This window comes from Ammospiza nelsoni, chromosome 2, assembly GCF_027579445.1.
Source record: "Ammospiza nelsoni isolate bAmmNel1 chromosome 2, bAmmNel1.pri, whole genome shotgun sequence".
Taxonomy (NCBI): domain Eukaryota; kingdom Metazoa; phylum Chordata; class Aves; order Passeriformes; family Passerellidae; genus Ammospiza; species Ammospiza nelsoni.
The window spans coordinates 80,666,076-80,680,884 of record NC_080634.1 but is presented as its reverse complement, the minus strand read 5'-3'; the positions used below and the strand labels follow the sequence as shown (position 1 = coordinate 80,680,884).

At 43.6% G+C, this 14,809-nt stretch overlaps 1 protein-coding gene across 3 annotated transcripts in view; it reads right to left on the bottom strand.

Annotated features, from left to right (window-relative positions):
- Positions 1 to 14,580, bottom strand: part of PCCA (propionyl-CoA carboxylase subunit alpha) — a 274,780-nt gene extending 260,200 nt beyond the window's left edge. The window contains exons 1-3 of one of the 3 annotated variants that reach the window (XM_059466064.1): positions 14,505 to 14,580; positions 14,221 to 14,379; positions 1,566 to 1,643 (exon numbers count right to left, since the gene is read on the bottom strand). Coding sequence is in view for 1 of the 3 variants with exons in the window: in XM_059466063.1 (XP_059322046.1) it covers positions 1,566 to 1,643; positions 9,354 to 9,407 (132 nt within the window). In the remaining 2 variants the exon portion in view is untranslated. Of the gene's footprint in view, positions 1 to 1,565; positions 1,644 to 9,353; positions 9,437 to 14,220; positions 14,380 to 14,504 lie in introns of those variants that run through there. The other 2 variants (XM_059466066.1, XM_059466063.1) reach the window with 2 other exon arrangements.
- Positions 14,581 to 14,809: the final 229 nt, after the last annotated feature.

Sequence of the window (14,809 nt, the reverse complement as noted above, 5' to 3'; positions counted from 1 at the left end):
GCCAGGTTTGCTGAATACCACTGCCCAGTGCACAGGCATACCTGACTCAGATGGATCTTAAACAAGCTCAATTATCAGAGGCACCAATACTTTAAGAACACCACAGGAGCTAGCAACTTTTTTGAAGAGTTCTTAACTGGTGATCTGGTCTAAAAAGGTTATCAACATCATAATACACAAACTGTTCCTGAGTCTAAATTTCAGCATTCTAGGTACCTAAAGATTTTCAGGCATATAGACTTGAGGGGGAATTAAAAAAATGCTCCCAAATACCTGGTGCTGAAAAGTCATGATTCAAGTTCACCACCAGCCTAGTTCTTGGTACATAAATCCTGCTTTATTAATCAGCTGTGATCACAGTACAAGACAAGACTTTCAACATCAAGATAAGAATATTTAACATTTTAATTTTTCAATTCTGGTCTGTCTAAAGACACAGATTAGACTCCAGCTCAGCACAATAAAAAAATTAAAATCACATACTGCTTTGGAGTAACATTTTTAATATAATTTCCACTAATTAGGCTGAAAAGGTGTCACATGAAAATCTTGTCATTGCAAAGACAGTTTAAGTGCTTTTCAGGTTTGTTTTGTTCACTGCCCCTTCCTTTGTCTGTGGTAGTCACTGGTTGACATTACATAGCTCCTAACTGAGAGAAGCCAAATACCCAACTATATGGCCTAAGTATAATTATGCATTTAGAAAAGCAAAGGGACCTTAACTATGCAAGAACCTTAAGAAAAAGAAATCTTCTAAAAAAACCTGTAAAGCTACAGTTCTAGGTACATGCTGGTTTTCCCTATTTCCTAATACTGTTTCAATTCTAGTTAATTGCTTCTACACTGGTGTGTAAGGACAAGCCTATCAGTCCTGAATTGTTGGCATCCTCGCCATTGAATATTACTGTACCTTCAATCACATTATTTTTCCAAATGTGTTACTTCAGAGGCCATGCCAAGACAATCTTCCAGAAGGAAAGTTTTTCTTGGCTCATAACTGTAAATTGAGATTACTACTGCACAACTCCCAAGATGAGGATTTGCTATTCTCCACAGGCCTTAAAGGCCCATCTTTTTCCAAGGTCTGAAGTTCTCACCCCATGCCAGGTCATCTACCAATCATGCTGCCACTGTTACAGAGTTTTGTTTCCACAAACAGCTTTTGGCTAGTCTAGCTCCTGAATGTTTTAACAGGCCCATTACCACCCACACTACAAAAAACATTAACAGTTGTTTCATAATTATAACATGTTCAGGCCAGTATGTGACTCTCCCAAGCTCACAATCACTTAAGCCTTTTGGGATACACTCAAAGTAGCATTCCAGTCTTGCTTGACATGTATCCTGGAAAAGCAACTTCTTTTTTGGTTTAGACAGAAAAACATGCTATTAAACCAGTGATGGGTTATACCAAGAGATCTACCATTGTTAGGAGAAGCACAAAGAGGGCAGCTTAAAAAACCAAGTGTCAGTATTACATTATATTATAATATTATATACATAATATAATGCATACATTAGTATTAGTAAGATGTCAAAAAGAAAACATGCACCATACCACTTACCTTTTCATTTGGATCATACACAGATGAATAGAGCTTATGTGAAGTTATAAGGCACCATCTTGAACACAGTGTGTCCCACTATAGAAGAAACAAGGAGTTAGGCCTGTTGCAGTATGCCATTACATTAAAAGCATCTCATACACTGACATCTTGAGGAAATGTCCATAGTCTTTCATTCCCTCACCAAGTGGATTAAAGCTCATAGAGAACTGCCCTTCTCCATGCAAACACCCACAAACAGTAACCAGAAAAAATTCAGAAGCTCTACATAGGAGGTCATTAGGTTAAGCAAAACTTTTTATATAATATACTCTCTTCTATACCATCTTCTTTCCCTCTTGTTCCAAGAACTACCTAAAGAAATTCTCAATAGAGCATGCATGCATATGCCTGTACACAGTGGTGATGGGGAGAGGCCTTCACTGCTGGGCATACAGCAGGCTGGCCCTTACAGAGGGGAGAAGGAACAGACTTTAGATGCTAGCTAAGCTCTCAGTCTTCCCTATCCCAGGCTCCTGACAGCAATCTGAGGAAAAAGAGGTCTTTTTCCCCTAGACTTCTGCTCTCAACCAACTTCTACACAGACAGTTCCTATAGCTTGCCATTATTGCACATCACAGGAAAAAGCAGTATACACACACTATTTCAGAGAAAACACAATAGATTATATCACAGATTTGTAAGTGAATCAAAAAGGAGATTCAGATGGATATTACTTAAGCAAGTCATTTTACAATGTAATGGCAGTTAGCCATAAACAAAAATAATCATACAGACAAAATGATACCACACCAAAGATGCATCAATACAGACAGCTCTGGCAAAGTCACACTTAATCACCCACGTGGAAACAAAAATAGTATAAAAAGCCTTAACAGATATCATCTAGTAGGAAACACAAAACAGCAGTGACAGGAACTGCCAGAACTCAATCTGTCAATTCTGTCTTACAGAACTGTTTTCAAAAGCTGCAGAAATCTTTTGATTTCTGCAACTTTTGAAGTAGTAGAAACTACAGGATGTCCCGTGAAAAGACTGAGGAAAAAAGATACAAATATGAACTACATTAGAAAAACGATAAAATAAGGAAGCATATGTTCACATAAATGGCTTAATTGGAGAATTCAGTTGCATCTTCCACAAGGGTAGTGAACTTAAGACAGTTCAAAAATTGATCAAATTTAAAGTTTACTGTAAGCTCATATTGATTTTGAAGTAACAGTGGCTGTCAGTAACTGGAATGTGAGCACTCCCTATACAGCCCTTTAGCATGATTAAGCTTGAAAATACTTCTCACGTTGCATCACAGAAAGCAGAAACCAGCCAAGGGCTGAGAAGGCCATCATATTTGTAAGACAGCTGATCTTTCAATGTTATAAAGGAAAAATATATTCCAACACAACTAAAGGAAGCCTTGGAGCTATACCACCTCTTGCCAGGTCCAACCAAGCTTTGTGAGCAGAAAGCTACTATAGTTACACAGGTTACTAAATTGCCAGTTACTAATGGCAGCCATAGCATACACTGTTCCCAAATAATCCACCTATGCTTAATTCTTCCGAACAACTCACGAGTGTTTAATCTTGCCTGAAACTAAAAAAGGTTAGTGGAAAGCAACCATTCCACCTTGTTCACTGAGTTGCTTTCCGTTCAGTTTTGCTTGTTTTGGTGGGGGGTTTTGCTTCTTTTATTTCTTTCACTTCATTCCTCAAAGATAAAATCCAAACCAACCTGAAACACAAATCATCTGATATGCTAGAATCAAATCCACTAGAGGTTTCTTTGGGTTTTGGGTTTTTTTTTTTTTTTTGCAGGAGTATATTATTCTTCATCTGAGGGTATGACAGTACAATTGTTTCAGGCATTAAAGAGATGGACTAAAGGACAGAATTCTGCAAGCTGCAATCACACCTGCCAGCTGGTCATTATCCCAAGTTTACAGCACAATTGTTACACCTTCAGTGACTGTACTGCAATCTAGATATAGTCAGAGAGCAGAGGAAGGATTCCTAGAGAAGCAGCAGAGTACACTCTCCTGCTCCAGAATACACTCCAGTACACTCTCCTGCTCCAGAATACACATGGTTAAGCAGACTGAGTCCCCCTCCTTGGAAACACTATTAACAGAAGTGCTTGAGAGACCACAAATAGTGTAAAGGTCATACAGGACACACACAAAAACTCTCCACGAGTTAATATTATTCATTGGAGAAAGTGCTTGTTAAGGGTCAGTGGGGCTAATCTAAATACTTGCAGTTAGCAGGGAAAAGGCAACAACTAAGCAAGGAAGGAAAAGCTTCTGAACTTTCTTGTAAATACTTTTCAAACAAAACTAGTTTTGGATGCCTGTGAGAAACTAGAAGAGCTATGCACAGGAGACTGGAAGGAAAAGCTATGATGGGAGAAATTAGCTAGCATTAAACTGTAGAATCTTAGCCATCTTGGGAGGAAAAAAAAAAAGCCCTGTTAAAACTTTATGCAGAAAGAATAAAATTACCAAGCAATTAAAAAAACTTGGAAAAACTTTAAAGCACACTCAACTCTGGTTTTACACTACAGAATTGGACAGATTCCATATAAAAATCTTGTAACAACCTAACCTAACTATGTACCTATGTTTAAAAATTTAACTGCCTCCTCTCATATACACAAGCAAAGCACTGAGAAAGTCAAGTTCGGCCCTGAATCGAGTACTTGTGGGGTAATTTCCTAAAACAAATCAAGCATACTGCTCAACTCAAATATGAAGTCTCAACTCTAGTTCACAGCTTTTAAAAGAAGGGTTTCTATATATACTAAGAGCGTGCATCCACTTAAAGAAATACGTCTTTAGAGGCCTGCTCCTAGCCACTAAGAGCAATTGAATAATTACTTAAAAATAAACAAGCATTTTGAAAATAACGCATATGTAAGGCCACAAAGGAATGTTACTAAATTGCCATCTCCAACCCTAGAGCTATGCAGGTATCATCACCAACCCCTAGGCTCCCAAGCTCCTGCCATAGGTAGGTTTTTTAAGAGCTACATCAAACCCCCAAAGACCTCTCAAACCAACAAGCCAGCAAAGCCAATCTAACACTCAAGCTACATCCTTAATTGGCTGCCTCCCACAAAGCACACATGCCCCAGCTATTATACCTTACACAGACATTTCCTCAGAACACAGCCCAGAGAGCTCAGCTTGACCTAAACACTTCCTTCTATCTTGTAAAACTAGGAGAGGGCAGTAGAGTCATCTGGTATAACCTATTTTTGTCATGATTTGTTACTTCCACTTGATAAAGTTTTTGACTCTTGAAAGACCAAGAATGCAGGCTATTCATTTATGAGAACTCAGTTCTGGACTTCTGTGTTTGGCTTAGAGTTTCCCATGTCTAGCAAATTTTTGGAAAACAGACAGTATCAGTAGTATTTTGGAAAAGCATCCTGCTTGTCTATTATTAATTGCAAAAATAGCCAAACTAACCTACAACAGCTGCAACAATTATTTTATAACTTCATATTAAAAAAAATAAATCAAACTACACCTTGTAGAATAGTATGCCCACTGCACACGGTCACTTTGAGACCTCACAGACAAACTGCCTCCCCTTGGGCACCCAACCCTAGGAAACCTCCTGAGGTGGCTTAAGGACACAGCATACAACAGCAAAACAGAAAATTTACTTATTATTTAGATATGGCTTATATGTGCATTTTTAAAGGCTTACATGCCCTCATGGAGGAAGGAAATCTCCCTGCCATGCTGGTCAGCTTGTAAATAACTCATTGATACTGAGCTTTACAGGCAGAAAAAGGTCTCAGTGTTAAATGGAGACACAGAGCTCCAGATTTCAGGCAGGAAAAGCATCATATATAACGATATTTGCTGTAAGAAGTCTAGTATGAGAAGGAATGTATATTTTAGCATTACTAGAAAATACAGTAAGCAATACCCAACAGTAACAGCCAGACTAGCACATTACTTTTCACTACACAAGTTCTACATCTCCTGAGATTTTTGCCCTAACACTTTCAGAGACTTGGATTAAGATACCATAAGAATAACCCCTTTCTTTCTAGTGTATCTAGTATTAGCCATCAGTATTCCTGAGTAGTTATAAAACTAACTAAAATTATTTCTTTTTGCATGTTTTGATTATACAACTACTGTTCCCAAATCTTTATTTCAACTCATTTGACAACATAATTTCCTGTGTGTGGAACTCTACTGACGGGGCAGGTATAAAGCACATAGGAAGCAGACACCCTCACATGACTGCAAGACTTTTAATCTATAAGGCTGAAAACAGAGCTTTGTAATAGAATATTGTACAAATCTCATAAACAGAAAGGGAAACATAACACTTCTGTATTTCTTTTCTCTAAGGAAGCACTTTCCCTTCCTTTGTATGCCCAGAGTGCTGAACAGCCAAGCCCTTGTAACCGTAAGCAGATTCTCCTGAAGCCATCTGCAAACACAGCTGTGGTACAAGGCTCTGTAATGCACACTGCACTTCAGTGTCCCTTCTCTCTGACCAGACTGACAAACACCCACGATTCTAAGAACAGGAAATCTTTCATATCTGCCAACATAGCATGCAAACTACAAACAAGGAAACACTCATCCACCTAAGGCTATTTTTTTAAGCTCAATCATTCCTACATCCAGGTAGCTCCTCCTCTGTGCCAGCCCCTAAAGCTTGCACAGTGAGCCAGGCATGGGAATACAACCAGCTGAGAAACTACTCTCAGGGAGTGGGAAAAACATACTCTCAGACAGATTTCAGTCTAGCTTATCCAAGATATCCATGCAGTAGTGCTGGCACAAGTTGGAGGGAGGCAGGAGCAGCCTGTGGTCAAGACCTAGCAGCTGCAGAACATTGGAACAGTTTCTAATGGCAGCAGCCTTAAGATGTACAGTAAGGCTGGCACCTGTGAAATAGATCACAGTACTGTAACCATCTAGGCAAGCTGGGGACAGACAAAATAAATTGTAACACCAAGTGTTTCAGAACAAGAGTGACATTTTTTACTCAATATAGACTTTAATGAACTCTCAATTTTTTTTCCTTGCAAAGCTTTTTGCTGTACATTTTGCCCAGAGTACATAGCACAGCATGCCTTCCCTACAAATTCCAAAAAGCTACTCCTGGAACCAGAAATCTCTACCTGAATTACACTTTCAGAGTGCTTGCCAGTACTAAAATCTGTAGTTTACATACTAGAAACAATCACTAAACTCCAGAAGTTAGTGGCTACATTCATCTCCACAAATTGGCAATCATTTGAATTCCCTTCCCCAGTGGCAAATGATATCCAACCTTGCTATCCCATCAGCCTGATACTTCTGCACTTAGGAACAAGGGTGAAAATATTTCCCTGGAATAACAGCATGCTAAAAATAACACCACAGGAGAGAGCAAGGGGGGGCTCCCACCACACAGATAACTTCCATGACTTAATGTTGGGTGCACAGATGGCAGAGAAACTTTCCATACATTGAATTCAATTATTAGAAAACTTACCTACACTGATAAAATCTATATCAGCAGTTGAGTTATGAAATTTGATGTATAGTATTTACCACTTCCTTTTACATTATTTTAAACAGTCCAGCAGCTCTCTCAAAAGTTTCATGACTGAAATATCCAAAGCCATATTCCACCCAAATTTTCTGATGACAGCCTTCTTTCATCATCAGATTTTCTCACAGCTCCAACAGTGCAAAGCACTTAAAATGAAATTTTGGTTATATTCTAAGCAGAACCCATTCTGCACAAAACCTCAACAGAGGTGACAGGCACTACATTAGAAACAGAGTGGAGAGTCAAATCCCAACTCAGTGTTTCTGCACCTTTCTCAAGTCCCTTATTAATTCCCACATGAAAGCAGCACAAGATGATAAGGACATCTCAGTAGCTACTAGCCCTTGCAAAATTGTTGGAGTTCCAAGCACAGTCAAGTTTCAAGACGTCAATTTATTATTTGTCTATGTAAGCAAAACATAAAAGAATGTATGAATGCAATTTCCATGCAAATTCATTTTATTAGAGGTTTCCCAATAGGCGACCTTCAGGGCTATAAATCACTTCAGTGATATAATTCACGAGTGCTTTAAGTAGCTATAAAAACATTTTGTTTTACTGAGGTGCCACTAATGCAACATTTTCAATACTGCATGCACTGGTGCTGTCAGACAAGACCCTTGAGATGCCAGAGAGAAGGAAAGTAGGCCTTTTACAGGCTCCAAAGGACTGACATCACTCTTAGAACTACTTAGTAGGAAGAGCAGAAGCCTTCCACATCTCAATACACATCCTCATGGCTACCAAAAACAAAGATGTGAAACAGGATGAGCCCTCTGTTAAAGTGAAGTCATCTCCAGTTAAACAACTCTGGTTTTCAAAGAGCTTCTCTTGGGTACACCTTCACAGGAAAACAGGTTTACAAGATATATTTCCTAAGGAAAAATACTTGGGCAAAATACATGCCCTTTTCCTCTTTAAACCCTTTACAAAATTCCCTGCCCACAGAAACCACCTCTTTTACATGACTCCTCCTAGGTGAGTTCCTTACAGTATTGCTATGAGGCAATATGTCTAGAGAGAGGCCCATCCCAAAGCCTCAGGGGTGCACTGAGCAAAACAATTTCTGTAATTCATTGCACTCTTCTCCACTGGAACGCTACACAAATTTTCCTTTCCAGGAAAAAAAAAAAAACACTGTAAATTCTTTCTACAGCAAACAATTAGAAGTACATTGCACTACTTTTTCCACAAAGAAACTAACTGCAGTTTCATTCAACTGTTACACAACACAATGTACAAATGCTGTTTGTTCTTATATAAAACAGTATCTTTCTCTTAATACCATCTGTAGAAGTAACAGAGGTGAAAACACAGCAGGTGCCTCAGTGAAGTTACTCCACAGGCTACAGAAGAAGGTTTTCTAGATAATTTCAGGTCTTCATCAAAAAATATTGGTATGGTTCTGCAACGAGTTTATTGCATGAAAAGCAAGAAAAAAATCCACAGTAAAGCTTTAAGTAACAGCTGAAAGCACCATAAGTATCTGGGGTAAAGGGGGAGGTGGGGGCAATGGGGGGGGGAAGATAGCTCCTTTCTCTGTCAGCTAACATTTTACAACTAAAAATAGCACAAAACGACCCTCCACTCCAGAGTTTCCCTCTGTTAAACACAAGCTTATGAAAAGGGCAGAAGGAAATTGAAATCACAGAATCACTCTGTGAATTGAATCAATCAGGTCAAAAAAGACCTCTGAGATCATCGAGCCAAACCTATGGTCAAACACCATCACGACACCCAGACCACGGCACCGAGTGACACGTCCAGTCTTTCCATGAACACCGCCGGGAACGCTGACTCCACCATCCTAAAGTATCACATAACGCCTCACCAGCAGAAAATTAACTTTAAAAAAAAAGCAAAACAAACAAAAAAATCACGGTCTCCTGGCAACACGCCGACGGGACACAGCACGGAAGGGCCTCTCGGGTGCCGGGAGCCCGCAGGCACAGGAGCCGGGCTCCAGAGCCCCCGGCAGCCGCCTGCCCCCGGCCCACCCGGGGCCGCGGCCCAGCACACGCAGCGCTCCCCGAAGCCTCTCACTCAGCCGGGGATCCCCGCCGGTCACACGCGGAAACTCCTCAGGGGAGACACCCCCCGCCCTCCCGCACACAGAACAGCCCCCGCCCGGCGACCCCATCCACGGGCAGCCTCCACCACCCGCAGCCCAGCGCCCCCAGGCCGCCGCCACTCTCGTGCCGGCCGCGAAGGCACCGCTCACCCCCGGCAGCCGCGCCCGCCGGCCGCCGCAGCGCAGGAGCGGAGCCAGCGCCATGTCCGCGGCCGCCGCTGCCCGGCCGCCCTTTCACCCGCGCCGCCGGGGCCGGGCCGCGCGCAGCCAATCCCGGCGCGCGCCCGCCCGCCGGGGGCGGGGAGGGGCGCGAGGGGCCCGCCGCGCGCCGCACGTGCCCCTCGGGGTCGCGCTTGCGCGTGCCGCTCCGGGCGCGGCTGCGCGCGCGCGCCCGGCGCGTGGGGTCGACCGCGGCGGGAGCGCGCCCCGTGCGCGCGCTCGGAGCCGCAGGACATGCCCGGCTGGAAGGGACCCACAAAGGGCCAGCCCAGGCCGACTGCTGGCCCTGCACAGCGCAACCCCCGAGGCGCTCCATGGGCCTGACGGCATTGTCCAGTGCTTGAGCTCTGCCCGCCTGGCGCTGTGACCCCTGCCCGGGGAGCCTGCTCCAGGGCCCAGCCACCCTCTGGGGGAAGAACCTTTCCCCAATATCCAACCTAAACCTCCTCTGACACAGCCTTGTGCCCTTACGCTGAACCCATGGGGCTGCCTGCTCCTGTGCGCCGGCCAGGAGCCACAGCAGCCCCGGGAGCGGATCCATCCCTCCCCGGGCTTCCAAGCGGAGAAGGTGCAAAGCGCAGCTGTGACAGCGTGCCTGATCCAAGCTCCTGCCCCACGAAGCACAAGCACGGTCAGCCGGCATGAGAGAGATGCTGATCATCCTGTGCTTCACATCATCCGCAGGATGTACTTGCTGCTTGGCTTCCTAGCACTCCAGAAACTCTGAGTCAGCTCCTTCTGAAATGACTCGTGCTGCTGGGTCTGGGTTCTCTGCTGCGGGTGTGCTGGATCTCAGCTGATGGACATGACAGAGCAGTGCCGAGCCCCAAGTAAACTGTCATCTCAGGAAATGCTGTAAAGGTTTTACCGCGATGAGGGTGCATAACAAGTGTCACTGTTATTGTCTCAGACCTCTGTTAAAATGCAACGGAGGAATAAACTGCTCACAGCACTGAAACATACAAAAGACACAGTCCAAGATGTCCAAACAAGTGTTCACAAAGCAAAAGAATAAGAGTTTTTCTCTTAAATAGCATTATTTCTACCATTTTTCCCTACAGTGGTGATTTGAGAGATGAGGGTAGACCAGAGCCTTCATCTTTTCTACAGTAGCAGATCAAAACTACATTTCCTGAGGCTGAAAAATAATTATTCCTAGTTAAGAAAAGAGAGTGGGTCATAGTGTGCAGTTCACCCAAGACATGCTTTACAACAACCTCCTGATAGGGTTGGAAGACACAAAAAAAATAATTTACATCCATAACGAAAATGTATATGAGCAATGCACACTTTTAGGTTAGGAATAACCCCCTCAGACTTTAGACCAGTCTCGGTCCTTGGGCAGTAAGAAGGTGCTTCGTATACAGCCAGATGATTGTGTAAGTGTGGGTTTTACCAGATTACATCACTCCCTCAATTCACACATCATTACATCACAACCCTTACACTTTATAGCCCTCAGTAAATTCTCTCAGGCTATATATATTATATGGACAATCACATTCTGCACATTCCCACACTGCAGGGAGACAGCAGAGAAGGGCAGAAGCTCCAGGCAACTGGGTTCACCCAAACATAGATATTTTCATAGGATACTAGCTGCATAGTTCCCTCAGCAAAGCACAAGTCCCTACTTGCATTTATGCATAATATTGAAAATTTTGGCCTAGTTTTATTGTTTGGCATCACTTTTAAACCTCTTATGTCAGTATTTACATTCAAATGTAACAACATAAAAGCTGTGACAAAAAAAAAAAAAGAACACTAGTATCTGAAGGGACACTGTCAGGAGGATGAAGCTAGGATCTACTCAGTGGTGCGGGTCAATAAGATGAGAAACAAAAGGAGAAGCTGAAACACAAAAAGTTCCACCTGAACATAAGGAAGGTCTTATTTACTGTGATGGTCACTGAACTTTGGAAGAGAATCCCCAGAGAGGTTGCAGAGTCTCCTTCCCAGGAATTACTCAAAAGCCATCTGGAATCAATCCTGAGGAACACCCTGTAGGGGTCCCTGCCTCAGCAAGGAGTTTGGACCAGAAGACATCCAGTGGTCCCTTCTAACCTTTACCATTCTGTGAACTCTGCTGCATACCAAAGATTTGTGAAATTACTACTCTCCCTTTCCTCCCAAGCGAGTAGCAAAAATGAAATCAGCATTGGTTCCCCTCTGTTGCACACTTACACATTTGCTCTGCTGCATTAACAACAGCCACACAGGTGGGATCAATGCAATAAAACTCTTCTGAACATGTCTAGAGCAGGTCACCTTATTTTCAGTTGATAGTCGCAAGCAGACCCTGCAGATATTTTTTTTCAGTAGATGTGGAGAGCTTCGAAAGCAGAAGAGACCAAGAGCAGAAGGGAGGTGGACTGACCACATCCACCAGAGGCACTGCCTCAGGTATATCAGATGCAGGGAGAGAGACACCACAACACTGTGTTCCTGCACTAGAACAATATCCCGAGGCACCTGACGTCAGTTCCTCCTGCCCTCATAAAGCAAACAGTCCCGTGGCATCCCTGGCGTGTTTTCTTTCCCTCTGCAGAGGGGATTCTGTTTGCCAGCCCGGCTGAGGGCTGGCAGCCACCTACAGAGGCGCATCAAAGGAGGCCCCCCACAGCTGCAAAGGGAAACTGTCTGGGATTACACACAGACACCGCCAGCTGGGTGCATAAAGAACTTGATGAGAAATGGCCTAATGCAAGCCTGTTTCCAAGTGAAGCTAAGGCTCCTCACAAGTCGAAGGGACTGGGGCAAAAAAGAAAAAAAAATGCTAATCTCCCTGCACATGAAGTTTACTGCTTTCAGTATGATTTGATTCTGACTGACATGTTTCTACTAGCAGTCTTTTTGCTTATTCCGTTCTGTAGTGGGCAGCGCACACAAAATATAAGATTTTGTTTGTGTAAGAAAAGGAAGATATGTAATGGAGCAAGATCATACACAATTACTATTGAACATACAAAAAAAGAGAACTTACACAGCATCACTGCCAAAAAAAAGTAGATATTCAAAAATTAAATTGTGAAACTAAAATATCTAGAATAATTAAATGAGTTTGGATAAACACAAAGACCTTAATTCTGCATGCCTGTAAGCACATTTGTAATGTCATAACTCAATATGAACTCCTGTCTCAGTGAAGCTGTTAACATGCAGAAAGTTAAGCAGGTTTATAAGACACCAGAACACTGTGCAATTTATTCTCTCATTATTTTGAGGGGGTCCTAGAGAACTGCAGCTTTGAGTACTGAGAATTTCTTTGATCCTTTCATTAGAGCAGAGAGTTACCTTCATCTTCTAACATAACCCCAAATTCAGACAGAAATCATAAGTTGTTGTATCATCACCTAAATTTTAAGCTGCAACCCAGGGAGAAAACTGGAGCAATTGCAATCCTTCATCTAATAGGGAATATATTGTATCAGGTTTACTGAACATGAAATGCCTTATGCACAAAAGCCTGTGCCTGAAGAACTCAAAGCTAGAAAAACTCTTTGAAGTATCTGTTATATATTCTGTAAACAGCCTTTTCTTCTATCAGCATTCTGCTCAACACTCTGCAAGAGACAGAAATTCAGCCTTAGAATCAGACTAGTCAATATCTCCGTACATCTCTCTGCTATGTACCTACAGAAAAACCTTGACTGGGAGGAAAGATCGCTCATGCCAGCTTCACCTGAGAGAGTCGAGAGCTGGAGGGGTTTTCAGGCAACCCAGAGAAACCCCAAATCCCAGCCACAGACAGGGGAGGGGAGGAGAGAGTGCGAGCTAAGAGCTCCCTAATTTCAACCCCACACCCAGCTCTCAGGCTTTGGAGTACAGTGTGGCTCTTTGGAGGTGGCAGAAACACCCTTCCCCCTCAAAGGCTCCTCAGGGTTGACCCTACCACACAAACACATGCTTCAGAGCTGACTTGATCCTTAAATTAGCCTCCTGGCCTCAGGGGTAGCTTGAAGCTTTGCACGCCTGTAGTCTCTTTCTCCAGGAACATGAACCCCCTAGGCATCATCATTCAACTTCCCCAGCCTTCAGGTCTCCTCAGGAAAGTCCTGAGCCTCCCCAGCCTCAGAAGCAACTGAAGCACTACTAGTTCATTCTTAGGGGGGCTTGGCCTCATCCTCTACCTGGCTTCAGGGGTGGCATGTTGTCATTATATTGCAAAAGTTCTATTACCATTACATTGCAAGGGCTCCATATTGCTAGAGCTTCGTACCTCCTTGGTGTTTCTCGTAGGCAGCTCCTCCAGGCACTGACTCTTCCTTGTCCTCACAGCAGCCAACTGACTCCAGCCCCCCTCAATCAACCAATCCCCTCTTTTATAACACTCTTCTGATTGGCTACAGCTGTGGCCTGTTAACATCAGGCCTGCTCCTAATCCTTGATAATTGGCTCAGCTGCAACTCTTTAGGGGGTAAGATTACTTTCTGTACTACCTTTATTTACTTATGTCCTATCCCCCTACAGTGGCCTCCCCAAACCAGGTAGAGGATGGTGAAAACCCAAGCCAGATTGCCTTGTTCTGTGATCCCCTTGGCCCCCAGGGACAACCTTACCCTCTGCAACCACATAACTTAAGAGGAGAGTTCAGGGAAATTTGGATTGTCCAACACTTGCTCAACCCCACTGACTGCTTCACCATGCCAGTTTCCAGCTGCTGGTCACACACCCCAACACCCATTCCACCCACACCAGCCATTCAGTCCCCACACCTCTTTGGGGGCAGCATGAACTGGCCCCAGGCACCCCAGAGGAGCCTCAAAGCCCAGGCAGGGGTGACTCAGGGAGCCCTCACCTACAGGGCACAGTCCTGTGGGGTCTGAACAGGGTGGGCAGACCCAGGAGCTGGTGCATGCATCAAGGTCCATGAACAGTCCCAGACTGCTGAAGGCACAGAGATGAATTGGGTGGTCTGTCCTGGCACTCCTGTCAGGTGGAGCAGCAAGAGGCAGGGCTGAACACAAAGCAGTAACAGTAGAGCAAAGGTCAGGCAGGAACAGAGACTAGATGTTGTTATTATAGTGCAAGAGTTCTATTGTCATTATACTGCAAAAGTTACTTATTGCTAGAGTTTCATACCTCCTTGATGTTTCTCATAGGGAGCTCCTCAGAGCACTGCCTCTTCCTTGTCCTCACAGCAGCCAACTGACTCCAGCCCCCCTCAATCAACCAATCCCCTCTTTTATAACACTCTACTGATTGGCTACAGCTGTGGCCTGTTAACATCAGGCCTGCTCCTAATCCTTAGTAATTGGCTCAGCTGCAACTCTTTAGGGGGTAAGATTACTTACTATACTACCTTTATTTTCTTTTATTGTGTCCCCCTATAACTGGAGACAAATACACCTCCAACAACAGAGCTTGAAGCAAGGCTGAAGGCTCAG